A 21,002-nucleotide genomic window follows, 5' to 3' on the forward strand; every position below is an offset into this window, starting at 1 on the left:
ACGTCAACACAAAACTGAAATCCACCGTCGTGTCCTTTCTGGTTCAATCGCCGTTCGGGTGAGTTTTCCCGCTTCAGTGAGTTTTCCCGCACAACCACTAATGGGAGAGTATACCACCTCACACACATACATACGCATGAGAGGAGGGAAGTTTGAGCTTCTCTCCAGCAACAAAAGTGAGAGTGAACGTGTGTATGCGAGAGAGCGAGCAGAGAGAGCTACGTTTAGTGAAGCATGCGTTTGGTACAGCAGGGCAAGCGCTTGATATGTTCGCTGATGCTGTTAAAGATGAACGAAAACGAAACCGAACATTCGTCACCCGCGCACAGTATAACCTTCGACATCGCACGGACACAGAGCCGTACCGGTGTTTCCCCCAGCAGCGATCCATCAACGCATGGCGCGGTGGCAGATCGAAGCTGGCAGCAAACCATATTGCGAGCCGCCGTTTGGCACCTGACCGGTATCGGTTTTCATCGGTTTGTTTCCCCTTCCGAACTAAACGAACGCGCGCCCACCTGCATCGACGTAAACAGTCCAATGGAAGGAGATGTAGCAAGTGTTTTGAAAGCGTATACCGCATTCGTTAGAGGTGATACTTTTTTGTGTGTGTTGTGCTTCGACGAGCTATTCCTGTTGCTGCGGTTGCTCAGCAGTTTTGGGGGGAATAAATCAGTGCCATAGCCGAGAAAGGTAAGAACCTATAGGATGTGCTTCAATTATTTACGCCCTTATTTAAATTCTGTTTTATGCGATTATAGTGAAACCTTTTTTTGTTTTTGAAAACGTGTAATGAAGATCAATTTCATAGCCCTTAGAAGCGTCTGATAGGGAAGGCGCCGTAGAGAAGTCCTGATGGGGAGTAAGGAAGGAGTAGCTTCAAATGCGTTCTGCACTGACAGCTTAGGTAAAAGGATCGAGGAGATGCTTTTCCTTAGCTACTTTTCCTTAGCTACTATAACCATAGCGTTGGTTTACGCAAAACCTAAAAAAATGGACTTTGCTATCATTATTTAAATATTTAACACACACCGTCACAGTATTGTGAACCGGTACCCTTTAAATTAATTCACCTTTGTTTAATTATTTACTTTCTCTTCACTTGACACATTCTACTGGTTTCACATGTCACACATCTGTTCAAACGGAATTAAAAACTTTAGATCCAACGTTCTTCTGTCCTTTTTGAATGTTTTTGTTTGTTTTCGTTTTACCATTTGTTCGGTGTTTTCCACAATTTGTATTTATTTTCAATGTGACGATTCCTATACAACGTACGAATAATTTTAAAAAATGGCAACGATGAATAAATCGTGAGACTAACACAAACCGTACGGGGAAAAAATCATAGGAAACACTATTTTCATTACCAAGATAGTCATTCCTATGTATTAGAGACACGCTCTATACAGGACATGAACCCATGACGGGCATGTTATTTTACTACACCACGGGATATGTCTATAACGTTACTTACATGCAAGTCTATAACGTTGCATACATCCAAGTCTATAACATTAAGCCAAAATACATTTACCCTTCTTATAATAAATGCCTATAAGGTGTGAAAAAAAACTATATAGGGTAAACGTATCTGTAGTAGTGGTAGTACCAATGGTAGTGGTATTGAACTAAAATGCGCTCCATACAGTAGTTTAAGAGTAATTAAGTTACTTATGTTATTGTTAAATGTTCTCTGGTATTTCAAAAAGGGTTTAAATGTTAAATTAAACCATTCTGTAACATAGTGACATAAAAAGCCAGTAAAATACCACAAACAAATGCAATTATTGTTTTTAATATAAATTTTATGAAATGTTAATGATTTACTAAAATTCATCGCTTTTGATCACTGCATTTTCAAGAGTGCATTACCACAGTGCTATAATAGGTACACAATACCTGTATTGTTCATATATTGGTTATAGTTATAAAATTAGTAAAAAAGGACATTTTAGATTTTTTCCGGGCTATTTTTAACTTAATAATTCAATTTTAAAATGAATTTCGTGTAAGTAATTTACCAAAAACAAAAAGGCTAAAATTCACATTTTTTCACAATTCACACTGGTTGAGTGAAAAGTCGACTTCGAATCAAGCACACCCTTTCCAGTGTGGGTAGACTACGGTCGTTATTCAGTACTTTAGTAAATATTTTCTTCATTAAAATTTATTCATTTTTTTTCAATGAAATTATGGCAGTAATCCTAGTTATTCATATGAAAATAACTTCAAAATTAAGTTCCATTTATATTATACACAGTGTTTGAGGTATCTTTGTTTACCAGCACTATAGGAATACAATATGACGACTATAGGAACCATATCACCACCATAGGTACAACGAAGCATTCACGAAAATATGTATTTTTTCGTAAACCCTAACCCAACAAATTGCACCACTATTTAAACCCATCATCTTAATTCAAATAGACGCGCAAATATCTTATCAAAGTTTTACCGAGAAATATCAGTAAAATAAGATAAATCTGGAATATACTTGCACCTTTTAGTTGGTACATTAATTGTTTGAAAGGCAGCACGCACAATATTCTTTTAATTATTACATAATTGTAATTCATACGTAATTGTGTCAAACAAGTGAGTGAAACGAAACCCCTTTAACTCAAAAACAGCGCGTAAAGCAAAGTTAAATTTTTGCATCAATTATACTATTTGTTTTTAGGATATTAATTTGTTGTATATTAATTTAAAATAAGGTAAAACGGATGTCATCAATTTCATTGATACTTTATATCACATGTTCTTTTATCCTTTTAAATATTTTAGATATTTCATCTGAACAATGTATGCTTTTTTTAAATAAAATCTTCAACTGTGTACAGGAATATTGATGCGATCAAATAGACACAACATATTAGAAAGTTGCCAACCCCTGACATGAATGCACCACGATATTCCCAATGAACAAAATGAACATCATCTTTGCGTCAACAGCAGATGCAATAGGACGGTTAAGCGATGGCACAAATATTTGTTAATAGTTTCATATGCTCGTACCTAGCATGCAATACTACCTTCCTGAGACCTTAAAGGAGAGGAATAACAGTGAACAAATGTTTGATGTGTGCTTCTAGGCATTTTATATTGAAATGATCTAGAGAAGAAATGGAATTCGTCTATGTCCCTTCTTAAGACTAGAATAAATCATATCGAAAAACATAAATCTAATTGGTCTTTTAAAATAATGACATTTTACTTCAAAACATTAAAAAAAAACTAATAATTAATAAGAGATTATAATTACTTTGACGCAAACATATCAAATGCTTTATTCAATCACATATGGAGATAGAAGCATACTAATCTTATCTAATTTATTTTCAAATTTAGGAAACGTACCATGACTATGTTGCTTCAAGTTAACGTGTTATTTAAGAAAATTTCAATAAACTCCAGTTATATCAGGCCTTTAGGATCATGAATTATCTAGGGAAAATTATTCATCATGGGGAAAATTATTATTGTTTAAAAGATTAAGGAGCAACACGGAGAAATGGCTTTAAATGTTGAAAACTCTCGAGTTTACTTCCTTGCACTCTTCGCGTATTTGACCTACATACCATGGAATGCTACAAGTTCCGGTGACATCATGATTCTAAAGACAAAAAAGTATCGCACACTAAATGCTCAATTTGCACGAACAAATGCTTACTGTACCCTTAACGCGCAGAGCAACTGCCGACCGAGCAACACACAGCAACATAAAAGGGGCCACGAAATAAAGACAGTTATTTACAAATGCACGTTCGTGTGCAAATCAACCTCTTATCCAGTTCCAGGTTAATGCTATTCGCGTCTTGGCGTCAAGTCAAGTAAGTACTGCGCGGCAAACACGGCAAACACGAAAAAACCTTTCATGACTAATTCCCCGATCCCCTCTTCCACCTCTTGACACGTCTTCTTCATAAAATTCTCCCTTCCATCCCCAACATTTCTGTCTGTCGCTCATGCTCTTAATCTCTCAGCCCGGTTTCTGACAGTACCGTACGGCTTACGGCAAAAGAATTATGCTGAACAGGCCTCGTCGCGCCCTCCCGTGGAAAGAACTTTTTCCTCGCCACTACCACCACCACTCCCGTTAAAAACACAATCCACGAACGATTGGCCACGAAGAATGGCTGCATCATTCCCCCCTGAGCTCATCTCTACGTTCCGGTGCAAAATCTTCCAAGTGCCCCAGTGGCCCCGGTCGGCTTCGCGCGGCAAAGTCGAATTAATTCTGCCTCGCTGTTGAACCACGGGTGGTTGTTGAGTTGCCGATGCCAGGTCCAGGTGGAAACCATCGCGCGGTAGGCCACAGCCCCTGTATGTGGCGGTGAACTACCGACAATCAGCGAATACTCTCGACGCCATTAAAACCCCGTTAGATTATCCACCACCCGCGAATTCCTATCCTCTTGGTCGTGCTTGCTTGCTACGCTCTGTTGAGAATTTTCTTCCACTTTTCAATTTTAACTGTCACTGAATGAATGAAAATGGAACTGATGGAGTACCAGGTTGCTTTTTCTGCTCTCCTGCCAGCTGTTCTATTCTTACCTCGATTCTACGTCGACTACTTCAAGCTTGTGTGATTTAAAGGGAACAAGCATTAGGAATGTGATAATTTCTTTGCCATGCTGTCTGCATGAGACACTTAATATATTTGCTGAACTTCTTATATAGACATATAGACATATAGACTATATAGACATTATAAATAGAATGTAAAAAACTTGAATAGATAACGCATGATGATATTTTTTCAACAATCCAAACCATGCAATTATAACGAGAACTAAAGATAAATGTTACATATTTTTAATTAATTTATTTATTGATTCACGACAATTTGATTTATTTTAGAACACCGTAAAACGAGTTTATTTCCTTCCAGTTACTCACTCGTTATGTGAATCACTCATTATGCGGGAAACTATTTTCCATATAACTTGTATGAAAAGTGAAGTAATTGGTTCCAAAACCGAAAATGTGCTAGTATAAATACACACATGCGTCTGAAAAACTGAAAAATATTTTCATAATACTAGCAATTCATATGTTGATCAAATACTCAATGTAAACCGAACGTGATTTTTTTTCAGATCTACTCCCCAAAAAATTTATCCCAAACACGAATTACATTGCTCGCTATGTGAGGTTTCACTCGTTAAAATAGGTATTTCTCGAGAACTTAGATTTGCTCGTTATGCGAAAGGGGTACTGGTTATTATGATTATGAAGTGTTCCACTGTGTAATATTCATATAAATTTGAGGTCTGCATTAAATTTATTGATATAAAAAATAGAAAATGCAACTTTGATAGATAAACTATATTTGTAGGTTGAATGAGATGATTTGCTAAAATATATCTTAAAATAATATAAATTAAACTAAATAAAAAACAACAAACTGCATTGCATGTACGAGCAGGTGCAATGTTCGGATGAATGCGATTGTTTTCTGAAAGTTGTCTTCAGCCACACATCGGCAAACCGCTTCCATGCACGAAAATGAAAGTGAATCGCATTAATCGCGCCTCGGTGCACATGCTTAAACAGGTTCGTCGTCTACTAACTATTTTCTTTCAATTCCTTGCAAACAGTAAAAGCAAACCATGTACAAGAAGTTTTGTTTAAAATGCTTTTGAATTTAAGAAATCATGCAAATATGAACCAACAAACTTACTTGCACACTCTTATGTCTATTAGTTAATAAGTGATCATTAAATTATCGTGATCAGTCTACATTTATAGGGTGCAATATATACATTTCTCTATTTTTGAGTTGCTTTGGTTTTGCTTCCAATCAACAACATAGAAATGCTTCAGCTTTCATCTCTTCAAAAACGCTCCAAAAATCTCTCTTTCGCTTTTGTTTGCTTCCTCTCAGCGCTCTCCACCATTCGCTTTAACTCTAACAGATGGAGCACAGCAGTGTTCGGATATATCCACACAGCAGAGTTTCATTCTGTCTGTCGGCGAGGGTACACGTGTTCGTCGTTTGCTGGCGCTCAAGTCTTTCGTTTCTGCTCGCTTGTCCGTCTACGATCGGCTGACATTTACTGGAGAAAAAGGTGTGTGTATGTGTGTGTGTATTTATGTATGTGTGTCTGTGTTTGCCTGAACATGTTTACTGTTTAAGCTGTTTTATAATCCATTCCGCCCTATGTCGGCAATAGAAATCAATCACACGCTTCATTTAAATGTGTAAAATTGTGCCATAGTTTTATTTGAATTACTGCTGAGAAATTGTAAAAAAAGTTGTATGAAAGTAAGCGTATCAAGATGGAGTAAATTGACTGTGAAACAAGAGCTCTCCAATATTCAAAACTAGTATGAGTCAACGTTCAGTGTACGACGAGGGTGACGTTTTCAGAAGTGATTTCAAGTGGGTTGACGGAGTGACAATCGGTTACGTTTCAATGTTCAAGTTCGTTGTCTACGTTGTACGTGATGCAAAGCAATCTTTGTTCGCGTGTTGCAAACCATCTGTTGTTAATAGCACAGAAGATCAGAAAATATTACATATTTTTGGTTAAAACATTTTAAGTACTTTTTTTGGACAGTGTTGAATAAGCCAAAAATCAAATTCTTCTCCATTTCTTGGATACTTCATTAATCCCTCTCTTTATCCCCCTCTTTCTTTCTTCCCCCCTCATCCATACTGATCCTATTTAATGTTAAAATATTCATAATTTGTTATAAGCTACGCTTGTATTCTGTGCTACCTATCCTTCTTCGTAATTTCCTGCCAACCAACCTAGCATTCTACCGACGCTAGGTCAATCGTGATCGGAAAACGAAAGCACACACACCCCATACCGGAGCATGAAAAATAGGTCGAACCAAGGTTTTCTGTTGTTGTAACGATCTTCGTGCACACAGGGAGAACCGTGGTTCCTACAACCGCAGCCACCACAGACGGTTGTTCGTTCCGACCACAAGCATGGCCTACGATGATAACACACGTGCATTCAAGCACGCTACGCTCAAACCTGGAAACCGGTTTTCGAACCGACCAAGCAGTCTTAACCCCATCTCTCCATGCTACCTCTCCAGGAGCTCGTATACATGAAGGCTATTTCGATAGTTGTTCGAATATGAGATATGAATGAAGTCCAAAACAAATCAGAAACAAATATCAACAGTTTGCAAAATAGCTCACAAAGGCCGTTTTGGTTTCGACCCATTGAAGCTTTGCAATTCAAAATTAAGCATGAACCGGAGGTTCAACAGGAAGTGATCATGGGGTGTTAACTAGCGAACGTTTAACATGGCCATAACATTCTCCGTGGAACGCTTTTTGCCGGAACATTTTATATGTAGCTGTTAAAAACATCTCCTTTTCCTTTTTTTTAATTATTTGACAATTCGAGTCAATACCTCAATTCTGATTTCCGCTAGGGTGATAGGGTATACAACGCATTCAACTTGTGCGATGAATGGCGGGAAAAGTCTCACTCATCATCGTCACAGGCCATAAATAAATGTCTTCTTGAAAACTGAAACTCATACGAAGACTTTCACCGATTGCGTCAGCAACGAAATGGCCAGAAGATTACCATTCGTGTAGCAATGGACTGCCGACTTACGAGTTATGATCGTACCGAGATGGATGGATAACGTATACGCGTAACACCTATGGACACCTTTAGCAGTGATTCGTTAAAAAGAGAAAACCCTGTGCCGCTCTCACAACTCCAACGCCATAATTGACTATGATGGCCAATGAGAGGCAAGGAAACTGTTTGCAAAACGCTTCGACATTGGCTTAAATGTTGTGCCTGAAAATGAAAGCTCGTCACAAACACACCGACACACCGAGTCCTTGAATAACGTGTACCTGTACGTATGGAAATGGGTGACCGTTTATGTGTGCAACGAAACAGCACCGATCGTTTTTACAAAATAAAACGACTTTCGCAAAGCATGTTTTACTAACCTTGCACTGGTCGCAAGATTGTAGACCTGCTTAAGGCGTCACTCATGCGCATAAATGAAACACTGAAAATTACAAGGATGTTGCACCAACACACCGGATGTTTCTCATTCGGCTGACTTTCATCAGAAACACCATCATCAATTCATGAGCGATAAATTCATCTTAATTGTTGTTCATTCAAGATCGCAAAACATGCTTTATCGTTTAAAGTGTATCAGTTTGGCCCTTTTCACAGACCTTTCATGGAGTGTATCCGTGACACGTATGAAAATAGCATTGCATGAGAATAAAGGGATCTCTCCTAATCAACCGCAGAAACATTTCAAATGCAGTCCATTCCTTTCCCAGGCGAACTTTAATGCGAACGCAAAAACCAATTCCACCGAAGCCCACCGAAGACCTCCCATTAAGGGTTCCGCGGCTCCGTTAATGATCTCATTGATCAACGCATACGGCAGCTAGCCGCAATCTGCTTCCTTCTTTTAGCGTGGCAAATCGATTAAATAATTCAATTACCGACCGATCTTTTACACGATCACACGGCAGCACTTACTCGATCCTTCTCCCGGGCTCAAGCATTATCTTTGAAATCGTTAGACATTCTCCGCATCGCTCAGTTGCTGTTTCTAGTAAGCATGCTTAAAAAACTAGTTTAAGAATGTGCTTTTTTATCTCTTTAGCCTGAAGCTCCGTAGCTAATCAAAATCGCTTGGAAGGTGGTCCAATTCCGGCTGGAACCGTGCAGACAAACAACATTTCCATTACCGGTTAGCGCGTTGGCCTTAATATTTGCTCTAAGCTGACTCCATCCCAGTATTAGCGGGAGCAAAACCAAAATGGCATTCGCATGTGCGATCTCGGCCAAGCAGCAAGTAAAATGTCAACTCATCTTTGCGTTGGAAATGGATCGTTATAATGCTAACCCAAATGGGTTGACCAACGGTGGGATGTCGAACAAACGTATCGAGCGTTCGATGATGGTGTTCAGAAGCGAATGACAAGTTTTTGTTTTATTTGCTAGCTTAAATTATTACGGAGCTGGGCCGTAAGCAGAGCTTGCATGGACAAATGCGTCATTGTTTCGTTTGTTGTTTTTTTTTTGCGTGCACCCACACAGGATGAATGCTGTCCATTTAAGGCGCGATGGACGCAAAACCTGTCGGAGGACACATTTTGAACCGGATTATAATTCAAGTCACTTTTTGGTGTGTGAAGTTGCCAACGTTTCAACCGTTGCGTGATTTTTTTTAAATTTGGAGAGAAATTCGGTATTTGGGGAGTACATGTTTAATGAAATAAGACATCTGCAAAATGAAACAGTTTTACGTTTAAAATATTTTGGTAAAATTCGTTTACTAAAATCTTTTTGCCCCACAAAAACCCTTGCTGTACCACATTTGCAATTTGCATTTTACGAAGTATCATTTTTTATGCAAATGTTTTATTGTATTTTTTCTGTATTTTTTCCGATGATTTACTAATAAATTGCCTCCTTCAAAGAATTGAGATGATATAATGAACATTTTCATTACGTAAAGTAACTGAATATTTACGCTAATGAATATTATAGAGTTGGTTAAATGGTTTATAAACTTGTGGCAAACCATACTGCTGAAATTTTCGCTCAAAATAAACCCCTGTTTATCTCATTCTATAGCTCAAGCGCTTACAAACACACAAACACCCACCAACGTGCCACTTTTCTTTATGACACCTTGGCCATAAATTCGCTGACCGCTGCATTACCCCATTCCAAATCGGAACTTCCTCATCAGCAAAGGCGGAAGAGGAAAGTGCCGTGGGATGAAACTAAAAAAAAACTCTAACCAAACACTCCCGGGGTTGCTCATGATCCCGTTAGTTCCTTCTGAAACTCATGATGACTATTCCAGGTGAGAAGAAGCGGAGATGGCTGTAGCAAGCTGTAGAAATGTTCTTCTTCTGAAACCATGCCTGTTGATCTATTCACACCAAACATGACTGGTCAAGTTTTGCTTCTTTTTTTCCTCTTCTCTCTCTCTCTCTTTCTCTCGGTGTGTACAACGGCCTTCTCAAAGTGTTAAGCATTACATCAGCAAACGGGAAGTAACCTTTAATCACGCCCGAGCCGTCTGCCGAACAGACAAGGCGTAAACCGTGAAATGGTCCACACTTTGCACGTGGGCCTTGCTGGTTTAGGATCGCTTTTTTCTGGGAAAGATGGGCTGGCAAGTATGATAGCTGGTTGCAGCATGTCTACACACTTTGGGGGTACATTAGCAAAAATGATATGCGTGAAATGGATTAAATTGAAGGTGATCGTTATAGGGTGAAAGAGCAGATTAATAATAACGAACTTCAATTCAATTTCGCAAATGAAAAGTTAATATTTAAAAATAAAAGTAAATTAAAATTATGTTGTCCAAAAAAAAATTTAAGCTATATTTCATCAATTTAGAAAACAATACTTATTACAACTCACTGTGCGTATGGCAAAAGTATGCATAGTTGTCTTTTGAGCACCTTTGTATTGGTCGTTGAATCTCAACATCTGAACCCAACAACTTGTCAATGCAGTGTGGGCATCGAATGCATTTTCTGTTGATTTATCATCCATTCGACCAACCACACAGGTATTCAAGCTCAATAACATCATCACGGTGGCATGAGTAATGTTCCATGTCCTTCAGCAAAGCTGTTAAATAAACAGGTCTGTTTCTTCCCGCTATGGACTGATTCTACTTCTACTGAGATCATGTGTATTTGTGACTTTACTGCTTGAACAAGTCAGTTCTGAAATGTTTTTTGCACAATATTTTACTTTGTTATTTTTCTATAATTATTGGTATCAAACTCGAATATATACAAACGGAATATACTCGGACCGCTTCTGATGGATGGATCCGACGAAATGCCTGGAATCCACACGATACAGACCCCCGCAATGCCATTTGGAACACAGAACTGGAATAGACAACCTCGAAACCCGAATGATGTAGACCTTCGCCGCGCTTTAAGGACCGCAAAATCATGGACTGGATTGATTCAAACCAAACCGTCCGAGTACACCCGGGATAAGGTGCCCTTGCATGGCTCAGAGAAGGAAATATGGATTGTAGCGCCATGAACTACCTTTGCATTTTCTACTCTTAAGCAATACGGCCTTTTTGGACCGTTACTCCTGAATAAAAAATAAATAAAAAAACTGTGTGATTAATTAAAAAAAAAAAACTTTACCATATCATTGATAAAGTTTTACGGTAATGATGTAGATCTAATCGATTTTATGAAATAAATTATTTTTCCTACAAAAATTTCACTAAATGTTTTCCCTGTTATTGTAACTAGTAGAAACTAAGATATTAACACAATTGCATTACGTGAACACTACGTGCAAAAATGAAAGTAAATCTGCATACACTTTCATTCACGTGTTGACGAGTGCTAATTGTTTTTTTGTTTTTCATTACAAAATCACACGTCCCATATAAGCAAAGCACTTTCAATTCTTATATACATTCCCTTTTTTCTCTACATTTGTTTCCCCTTACTTTGCTAGGTTCTTTCTCAAGCGTACAAACAATACCTCATTTAACGTGTGTGATCACACCCAACACACCCGCTTACCATCATGGGCAAGGTCGTGGTACTAGTTCTCAGCATCATTATCGGTCTAGCTACCCAGCAGGCGATGGCAAAGGAAAAACACATCAAGTACACCGAAAAAGATCTGCTACGAAAGTCGATCGTGTACGACAAAAACACACCCGATGTCTTCTACTGCCCCGTGAACAAACCCACCGGAATGGATAAGATGATCGTGAGGTAGGGGTGAAAAGAAAGTATCTTAACAGCACAACCACCTATCACTCCCATTTCCGAATTGCTTTTCCAACCGAAGGTCTCGTCCGCTACACAAGCTCTGCGAGCACGAGGGAAAACCGCTGCCAGCGCATTACAAATCTGACTGCTACAATGATGTCGACGAGTCGAACTACGCATGCAAGGAGAAGTACAGAATAATGGTAAAGTATATCCGCTCGCGTTAGATCGGTTCTAACGGCTACAGTCTACACATGCATATGGGCTTTATTATAAAGCAAAATGAAATTAAGAACTAATCAATTCATTCTCTATTTGTTCGGAGGCATTGGCTTGGCACCTCGCTCGTATGCAACAAACAGCACTAATTTCAAAACGATACGGAATGTCTCGATTACTAATAAAACATTGTTTACGATTCGTCTCTTCCTTCCATATCTCGTCTGCGAATCAACCACGAATCCAACCACGCTATAGAAACGTTTCGCCAAAGATAATGTTGAGATCTAAACAGACATCCTCGGTCATATGATCTCCGACTTCGAATTTCTCGTGCGAGCGATTACAATGACTTAACGTTCTGACTTTACTAGCGCTACTGAAGTTTTACTAGAAATTCTTACAAACTGCATAGAACTTTAGAACGATTTTTATACTTAATTTCTTTCTTTGAATTCTATCCTTTCCCATTCCTGCCATAGAACGTATCCCCTTTTGGAGTACGATTGTCTAGACTTATCATTAACAGTTGCTTCCATTATGTTCTTCCAATCTTTACTTGGCCTAGTCCAAGTTTCCAAGTGTTTTAGCCTATTTTTAACCATTTACACATTAATACCAAATCATAACGTAAGACGACATGGTATTTAAAGAAAAATGCACTATCTACATTAAACAATAACTTTTACTTCATCGGTTACCAAATGACGAGGAAATGAGCTTTCGTTGTTTAAAAGAAAACGAAAAAGAACAGAAAGATGTATCATCAACAACATTCCATGTACTTTGAATAACAAGATCAACTGATCCGTATATCCTTATTAATGGTGAAGGAACAGGACAGTGGAAGTGGATGGGCTATCTCTTTTACTAACCATCGTTAACCCGCGATCGCTTCTAATTATTCGACAAAACATATCCTTCCTTTACATGGCTAATATCAACTAATCTGTAATATACAATGCAGCATAACAAGACAACATCACTCGCTTGCAAAACGTAAACTTCCAAACGTGACTGTGAACATCGTTTAGGCAAGACTTTTTATGGCTACTAGCATTGGAACATTTGTGTACCTTTGTTAGAGCCATAAATCAACGAACCTCACTGCACTTACACAGACACTTGACGAAATTGTTCTAAATGGAATGTATCGCTTTGCACCTGAAATTTACACACCTTCAAAAGGGATTAAAACGCGAATCACACACAAACACATAAACACAACCTGCTGCTTAAACGCCAGCCTAAAGCATTACACGGGAAATTGGAGGCCTATACACGAGAAGGTGCGTATTCAAGGAAGAAGCAAGCTACAAACATGTGCAAAGCATGGAACTATTTGCTCGGGTTACCTTTATCTATAGATGGTGCAGCTAGAAGATGAAGCAGAACTATAAGTACCTTTTAAATCATGTCTGTTTTTACATTTCCTTCCCTCGATAGATGCGTCTGAATCCGCCCGGTAGTGACGCTCCGTTCAATGGACAGCGTTTGAGCAGATTTATGGACATGGATGACGATATGAAGCGCATCAAGTCGAAGAAACATTAAGCTGACGATCGCGCTAATCGGCCGTTGCTGTGCGATTCGACGGCATGAATCGCTTCTGCTCGCTATGCCATATATTAACAAAACATCCTTACGATACAACCAGTCCCGGAGGATTCGTTTGAGGAAGGACACTTACTGACCCTCGCACTAAAACAGGGATTGCTGAATTGAAGTGCTGGATGGAAATTCGCGAAGAAAGGGTATTTTTCAGTGATATTAGACTACATTTCCCTAGGGAAGCACGTTTTATAGTTGTTGAACAGTTTGTTGAATAGTGTATGTTGTAAAGAATGTTTTGCGAATACAAAAAAAAACATAATTTTGCTACGATTGAATACTTAGAAGCGACCCACAATGTTTGCACACTAACTCGCCGTTCTGAGGCGTGCTGGATTTCAAACACACAATTTACACGTGTGAATTATTGTTACTAGTGGCAATGTTACAAAATAAAACAGTGATACATCTTAAAACTAGTTGGTTATTTTTTTTTTCTTGTTTTTTTACTTACTGACTGACTGACTTGACTACGCGGCTGCGTGGTAATGAATTAAGTATCGAAAGCCTCTGTAGGGCCGGCATGTCCACGTAGGACGTGACGCCAAATAGATGTCTAACGGTGCGCCTTCATATACATCATATACTCATATACTCGCATTCTTGAATCAACGTCTAAAACGTCCACTTTACTAGTCTTAATGGCGGATGACTCTACGCCATCTCAGTCTATATTAACGGCCTGAAAACACCGTCGTTAGATGCCCTGAGTGCAATATGATCGGCTTACCTAAGCATGACGAGCGTGGTTCCTGTACGACAAAGGTCGTACGAATATCGTAACACTCTCCTAGTTTTTCGTTGGTATGGCTCCTCCATTGTCCTCGATGACTCATTCAAGACTAAACAGCTTTCTTCCTGCCCTCTTAAAAAAAATCTCTCAAATGCTACCAAAACGATCTCGTCAGACGCTTGATTGGCAGTAGTAATGGACAAAACGGCTCCTATAGCTCCAGACAATTTCGGAGGCGACTCCGCTCCAACGGTCGTCATACTTTTGATTTCTGACCTAAAATAGATGACATCCAAAATAGGCTTCTAGGACAATGGTTTGAATATATCTGAAGTAAAGCATATGAAAACAAAATAGGAGTTCGTTTTAGAGTGGTGGCCACCCCAATATAATGCATTTCTATTTATTTCTTGCACAGGTTTTGTTTTTTGAGTCGCTTAAAAAACTCAATATCTGCTTGTTTTTATGACCTTTTTATCCTCACATTTTTAAAGTTTTTTTTATTTTTAGTGCAACGTATTTTTTTATTGACAATGAAGGATGATATCAACTTTGAATCATTATCACACGAAAACAAATTGGAGTTGAGTCCAAGATCCATAAATTACTACAGGTCGGTCCGTCCAGTGTACTCCAAAGTTACTTAGCAACCCATACAAAGCCCTTAGCAACCCTTATTCCCTATCTGCCAATCTCCATAGAAAACTCATTTCATCATGGCTACCAATTCTGAGCTAAGGACCCACTTTTAGTCTATCTAGGCACCTTGGTTGAGTCGAAATGTTTTCATTTATAAAAACTACTAAGGCCGGAGGACATTGTGCGTACTCGCTAGTGTAATTTCGATTTTCACTAGCGCATCTGCCGGCAGCTGAACGAAGCATTTTGCCAAACAATTTGGAACCTCTTTAGAAAATATTCAGACGAGAAAAGTTTTGTAAAAGGTAGATGCACATGTCCTGCACGCATTACATCCATTTTCTTGACAAAAAACGATGGAAAATTTTTCTTTTTTTGAGATTCGGCATGACCATTCCTTCAATGACCAAAAAAAGTTTCCATCAGCTGCCGCCAGATGCACTAGTGAAAATCGAAGTTACACTAGCTAGTACGCACAATGTTCAACGGCCTTAGTAGTTTTTATAAATGAAAATATTTCGATTCGATATTTCGAAGGGCAATGTCCCCCGGCCTCTAGATTTTATTTTGTGTTGATAGGGTTTTCACAGCGATGTTTGATTTATTTTGCAACTGCCTTAACCTTCATTTCTATAACCACCTACCCTGGTAGCAATTACAGATTTTTTTTCCAAGCCCCAAAACGTGAGAGCTCAAATAAAAAAAAAAAATTAGGCTGTAAAGTTATATTTCCCTGGAGTGCGATAATGTGACGCAGTTTTGCAATACAAATCCGCAGATCCCGCTATCGTCTACGTTTTCACGCATTGTTCCGCAGTCTTGCGATTGACTCACACCGATTCATTGACGTGTCCTGCGGTTTTGAGTTCTATCGGAAAACCCTGTAAAAAGAAGTATTGTAATTATAGTAACATAAAATATGTTAAATGAGACATTTTTCCACCAATAAAAATAAAAATTTTCTTATAAAATGTATTATCTATCCGGGTAGGTGGTCATAAGGACAAGTGAGCATTTTTGGTCATAGAAACGAAGGATGAATGAAACAGAGCACTACAATCGATAACTGTTGTAAGGCTTTCTCAGCACACCAATTCAGCAAAAAATCTCTCGTCTAACCACAGCTTGAGCGCACAGGCGACGTTGCTTCGTTTTTTGGCCTAGAGATCTTCCATAGTGCAACGATGCTGTCAATTCTTCGCAAAGCGGTGAACGTAAACAAATCCTGTCTTGCTAGCACCGCAAAACAAACTGAATTTATTATTTTACTTCTCCTAAACTCACGATACGAATCATTTGATAATAGTTGCTGTGGCATCATTGTGTAACTGGTGTAATAGACCAGCAAGAAATAGATTGATATTCTTCACTACGACCACTGCCCAGATCGTGCCTTGTGTGCCAGTGAATTTGTCTGTGTGTCAGTGCTAAACTCCTTACGATGACTACCGCCGTAATGATGGATTACGAGTTTAAGATGAAAACGCAGCAAGAGCGAGCTAAGGTGGAGGATCTGTTCGAGTACGAGGGCTGCAAGGTGGGCCGTGGTACGTACGGACATGTTTATAAGGCCCGCCGTAAAGAGGGCAACGATGCCAAGGATTACGCACTCAAGCAAATCGAAGGGACCGGTCTATCGATGTCCGCTTGTCGTGAGATTGCGGTAATTGTGAATACGGCTAGAGAGCGGTGCATACATTATTGATCATCAAAAAATATTTAAAAAATTATATGCTTCTTTCGACAGTTACTGCGCGAATTGAAACATCCGAATGTGATAAACTTGATCCGCGTGTTTCTGTCGCACACGGATCGCAAAGTATGGCTGCTGTTTGACTATGCCGAGCATGATCTGTGGCACATTATTAAGTTTCACCGTGCGGCCAAAGCGACGAAAAAACCAGTCATGGTACCGAAGGGCATGGTGAAAAGCTTGCTGTATCAAATATTGGACGGAATCCATTATTTGCATAGCAACTGGGTGTTGCACAGGGATTTGGTGAGTACGGTTGGCGCATTATTTGTGGGTAAATTTTTAACTATGTTGCAACTGTATCCTTCCAGAAACCGGCCAACATTTTAGTGATGGGTGAAGGAAACGAGCGTGGCCGTGTGAAGATAGCCGATATGGGGTTTGCCCGTTTATTCAACGCGCCGTTGAAACCGTTAGCAGATCTTGATCCGGTGGTCGTCACCTTTTGGTATCGGGCACCGGAGCTACTACTCGGAGCCCGCCATTACACCAAAGCGATCGATATATGGGCGATTGGATGTATTTTTGCAGAGCTGTTAACATCGGAACCAATTTTCCACTGCCGACAGGAGGATATCAAAACCAGCAATCCGTACCATCACGATCAGCTGGACCGCATATTCAACGTGATGGGCTTTCCGCAGGACAAGGACTGGGAGGATATTCGGAAAATGCCGGAACACCACACACTTACGAAGGACTTCAAGCGCTCAAAGTAAATTTGCTTATATTCATGCAACTGTTTTCGTGTGCCGCACAACTTAACTCTTGTTTTTTTTTTATCTTTTTAGTTATGCCAGCTGTTCCTTGGTGAAGTACATGGAGCGCCACAAAATCAAACCAGACAGTAAAGCGTTCCATCTTCTGCAGAAGTTACTCTTGATGGATCCGAACAAACGTATAACGTCGGAGCAGGCCATGCAAGATCCATACTTTTCCGAAGATCCCATGCCTACGGCCGACGTATTTGCCGGATGCCCGATACCATACCCTAAACGGGAATTTCTCACTGATGAGGATCAGGATGATAAAGGGGAAAAGCGACAGCAGCAACAGCAGCAGCAGCAACAACAACAGCAGCAACAACAGCAGCAACAACAACAGCAACAGCAACAACAGCAGCAACAGCAGCAGCAACAGCAACAACAGAATAATCAGCAAAATCAGCAAGGAAATGTACGATTGTCGCATTAAATCATTTAACTTTGTTCACTAACCCATATTGACGTTAAATTTTTAGCAACAGCAGCAGCAACAGAATCAACAACAATCTGGCAATGTAATTGAGCAATTGCGAAGTACGTATATGCAGCAAATTAACCTAATGCCTTTTCTCTTGTAGCCAATGCAACAAGGCGGCGGTGCAGGAGGTGCAGGTGGCGGCGGCCAAGGAGGTGGTGGAATGGATCACAACAATGCTAAAAGAGTGCGACTTGCGGGACCGAATGGCCATCCGAATAATTCGCAGGGTGGGATGACACAGCAAGAGTATCATCAGCAACAGCAGCAGCAAAATCAGCAACAACAGCAGCAAAATCAAATGATGTTTAACAGCGGCCAACAAGGAGGATTCCAGCAGCGGTATTAATATGAACTTGAAAGCAAAACACATTATAATAGGCAAACAAATGCAATCTCTGTATGGAGAGACCCGAACATAAAATCTAATAAATATAATTTCTAATTTTTGCTACAATTTTAAGCATGACTGACAATACTCTGTTTATTAGATGCACTGATTTAAAAGTCACTTAAATATCAGAATGGTAAGTTGTTTTTTTTCTATTATTCTTGTCCTATGTTATTAAAACTTTTCTAAAGATAACAAAACAACCATGTAATGCATCGCTATTTTTATTTTACCATTAAATCGGTTTAATTAAATGCATTTTGGAAAAATTAAGCAACATTTGTTTAATGTAGCTTAATGATATTAACACAAACCCAACAGAATTAAAACAAATATCATGTCGATTGTGGTTTCAACTGGTAACAGGAATAAACAAATTTTTCGTATTTCGAATACCTACTGTATGTTTATCAAGTACATATAGACAATGTGGCCAGATTTTGGCGGATTTCGGTAGGAGCACCAATATTTTATCTGTAGTTTTCGGTAGGTTAAAATTCGAAACTCAGGGGGGAGAGAGTGCTAATGCGTAAAATAAAAGTTCCATCTCACGAGAATATGCATCCTTTCACTAGGAACATTGTACTAGGAATTCAAAGCCAAAGAAGGACTAAGATGCACATTTTCTTCTCAGTGGTGGCAAGTTCTTTTTCTCGGGGCTCCACGCGACCGCTTAGGGCCGCTGCAGTGCTCCATCGGATACGATTTTATCGTACGTGCTGTCATTTGATTTTCGCTGGATTATTTAGATTGATTTGATAGTTTGGCTGAGTTTTATAGTTCCATGATTAAAAAAATTGAGATTTTTTCCTTCAAACCCTAGAAATATATATCGGTATTTCTGGTCACTTTGCCCACAGGTCAAGGCGAGCTTTTTAGCGGCAACCGTCGCAAAACCGTCGCAAAACGTCAAAACCGGTGTCGCATGTACTGCAAACCGACGTCGCCAGCGAGCGAAACTCGCAACGATTTCGAGGCGCTGGCGACGGTCGTTTTTGACGTTTGGTGACGGTCTTTGACCTTTCGAGCGAGCTTTTGCCCTGCGGGCCAGTGTGGCCAGATTATATTGGCAGATTTCGGCAGAAGCATTATTGAGAACGCAACCATTTAACCTTCGTTTCTATGACCAAAAATACACCCTCATCTTTATGACCACCAACTGTAAGGATATTGACATGTACCAATTACATTCTGTTGTGTTCTACACTTTTGTATTTATTCATTACACTTATAAACGAACAATAATAAATAAAAGACACAATGAACAAACAATTAACACTTTAAACCCGCAAGTGCAGTGGCCGCGCACCAGCCGCACCGAGCGCCCCTGCCGAGAGCTCCTGCTCGATCGGCTCGCAAACACACTCTGCTTGTGCGCTCGGCACACACTACCCTACTAGCAATGAGAATGTAAAAGTGTGCGTCTTTCAGGCGAGGGGCATGTAGAAGCAGGGGGAAACGGTTGGAATAACGCGGAATTACGCGGCGGCGAGAGCGTGTTTTGCTTTCTACACAGTTTTTGCACTCACACAATCACACATGTGTGAATGTGTGCGTTCACTTTCAGCCTGCGCGCTCAGTTTGGTTTTCTCGCAGCGGCTTGCTGGTGTCGGTGTCTCGCTCGCACTAGTGTAGCGAGTGTTCCTCGTGCGTTCCCTTTCTTGCTACCACACAAAATCGTCAGTACAGTTCAAGCCTTCGCAGTGTGAGGCCGCGCGCGTTTTAGCCTAAGTCCCGGGCGCTCGATGTAATTTGAAGTGAAGTGTTGAAGTGTTATTTATTTCAATTCACATTATTACGGCCTCGGTCGTATTTTCAAGTGTTGAAGTGTTGTGCGCATTGAAATAAAGCAGCGTTAATCTTTCATAATTCAACATGAATATGTAAATTATGCTGCTTTATTTCAATGCTTTTTTTTACAGTATTCAACATACACAACATACAGGCAGTAAGGCGGGTGCTTGAAGTGACGATTTTTGTTATTATTTATAATAAAAAATATGTGTGGTTTTGTGGCAAGATTGTGGTAAGCGATGTGTGGAACTGTGCCTTAAGTTTCAATAAAGTGTTAAAATATCAAACGAGTTTGATGTAATTAAATTTATTTCGATGCATGCGATTTTATTACGCTGCAAATCAAAGTGAACGAAAGCGCACAGCGTACAACGCGCAACGAAAGAAACGAGGGGGAGGGGGTGTCCAGCGCTACGCGCAAAGTGCGGCAACAGCGCAGCGCAAATCGAAAAGAACGCACGGAAGGGGGTGTTCAGCGCAGCGCGCAAGTGCGGCAACAGCGCAGCGCAAACCGAAAGAAACGCGAGAGAGCAAGCTGATCCGCGCATCCAGCGCAGCGCGAGAGGAAAAAAACGGGAGGGAGGGGTATCAGCTGATCAGCTGTTTTGTATCGCGAGCGCCCGTGTAATTTGAAGGCATGCGAAGCTGCGCGCTCACTCTCAATTCGGAAAAAATCGCTTCCCTTCGACTATGGCGGCCAATACAAAATCGACCGAACCCCTTCCCCTACTGCCCTCGCCTGTAAATTTCGCTCTCTTTGTCTGTCGGGTTCTCATTGGTAGTAGGTGAAACAGGGGGAAGGGGTTCGGTCGAAGTTGTATTCCCTACTAGCAATCCCGACAGACAAAGAGAGCGAAATTTACAGGCGAGGGGCATG

At 40.0% G+C, this 21,002-nt stretch overlaps 2 protein-coding genes and 1 long non-coding RNA gene across 4 annotated transcripts; all 3 read left to right on the plus strand.

Moving 5' to 3' along the window:
* Window positions 1-5,946: 5,946 nt before the first annotated feature.
* Window positions 5,947-13,995, plus strand: LOC120902313. 2 transcript variants are annotated; one of them, XR_005739400.1, is made up of 5 exons: window positions 5,947-6,077; window positions 11,484-11,749; window positions 11,826-11,949; window positions 12,224-13,254; window positions 13,412-13,530. XR_005739400.1 is itself a non-coding variant. In XM_040310981.1 (4 exons), exons 2-4 carry the CDS (start codon window positions 11,556-11,558, stop codon window positions 13,517-13,519), a joined length of 426 nt encoding a protein of 141 aa, XP_040166915.1. In that variant the 5' UTR covers window positions 5,947-6,077; window positions 11,484-11,555; the 3' UTR covers window positions 13,520-13,995. The 2 variants fall into 2 exon arrangements, 1 of the variants encoding a protein (XP_040166915.1); XM_040310981.1 differs by lacking the exon at window positions 12,224-13,254 and having other exon boundaries at window positions 13,412-13,995.
* Window positions 13,996-16,129: 2,134 nt separating this feature from the next.
* Window positions 16,130-18,403, plus strand: LOC120902298 (cyclin-dependent kinase 8). The gene is made up of 6 exons (XM_040310953.1): window positions 16,130-16,611; window positions 16,696-16,947; window positions 17,013-17,416; window positions 17,493-17,877; window positions 17,942-17,980; window positions 18,044-18,403. Exons 1-6 carry the CDS (start codon window positions 16,390-16,392, stop codon window positions 18,287-18,289), a joined length of 1,548 nt encoding a protein of 515 aa, XP_040166887.1. The 5' UTR covers window positions 16,130-16,389; the 3' UTR covers window positions 18,290-18,403.
* Window positions 18,404-19,936: 1,533 nt separating this feature from the next.
* LOC120902316 lies at window positions 19,937-20,431 on the plus strand. Its single transcript, XR_005739402.1, has 2 exons — window positions 19,937-20,163; window positions 20,254-20,431. It is a non-coding gene; the product is annotated as an uncharacterized LOC120902316 (long non-coding RNA).
* Window positions 20,432-21,002: the final 571 nt, after the last annotated feature.

The sequence above is a fragment of the Anopheles arabiensis genome, chromosome 3, assembly GCF_016920715.1.
Source record: "Anopheles arabiensis isolate DONGOLA chromosome 3, AaraD3, whole genome shotgun sequence".
NCBI classification, from domain to species: domain Eukaryota; kingdom Metazoa; phylum Arthropoda; class Insecta; order Diptera; family Culicidae; genus Anopheles; species Anopheles arabiensis.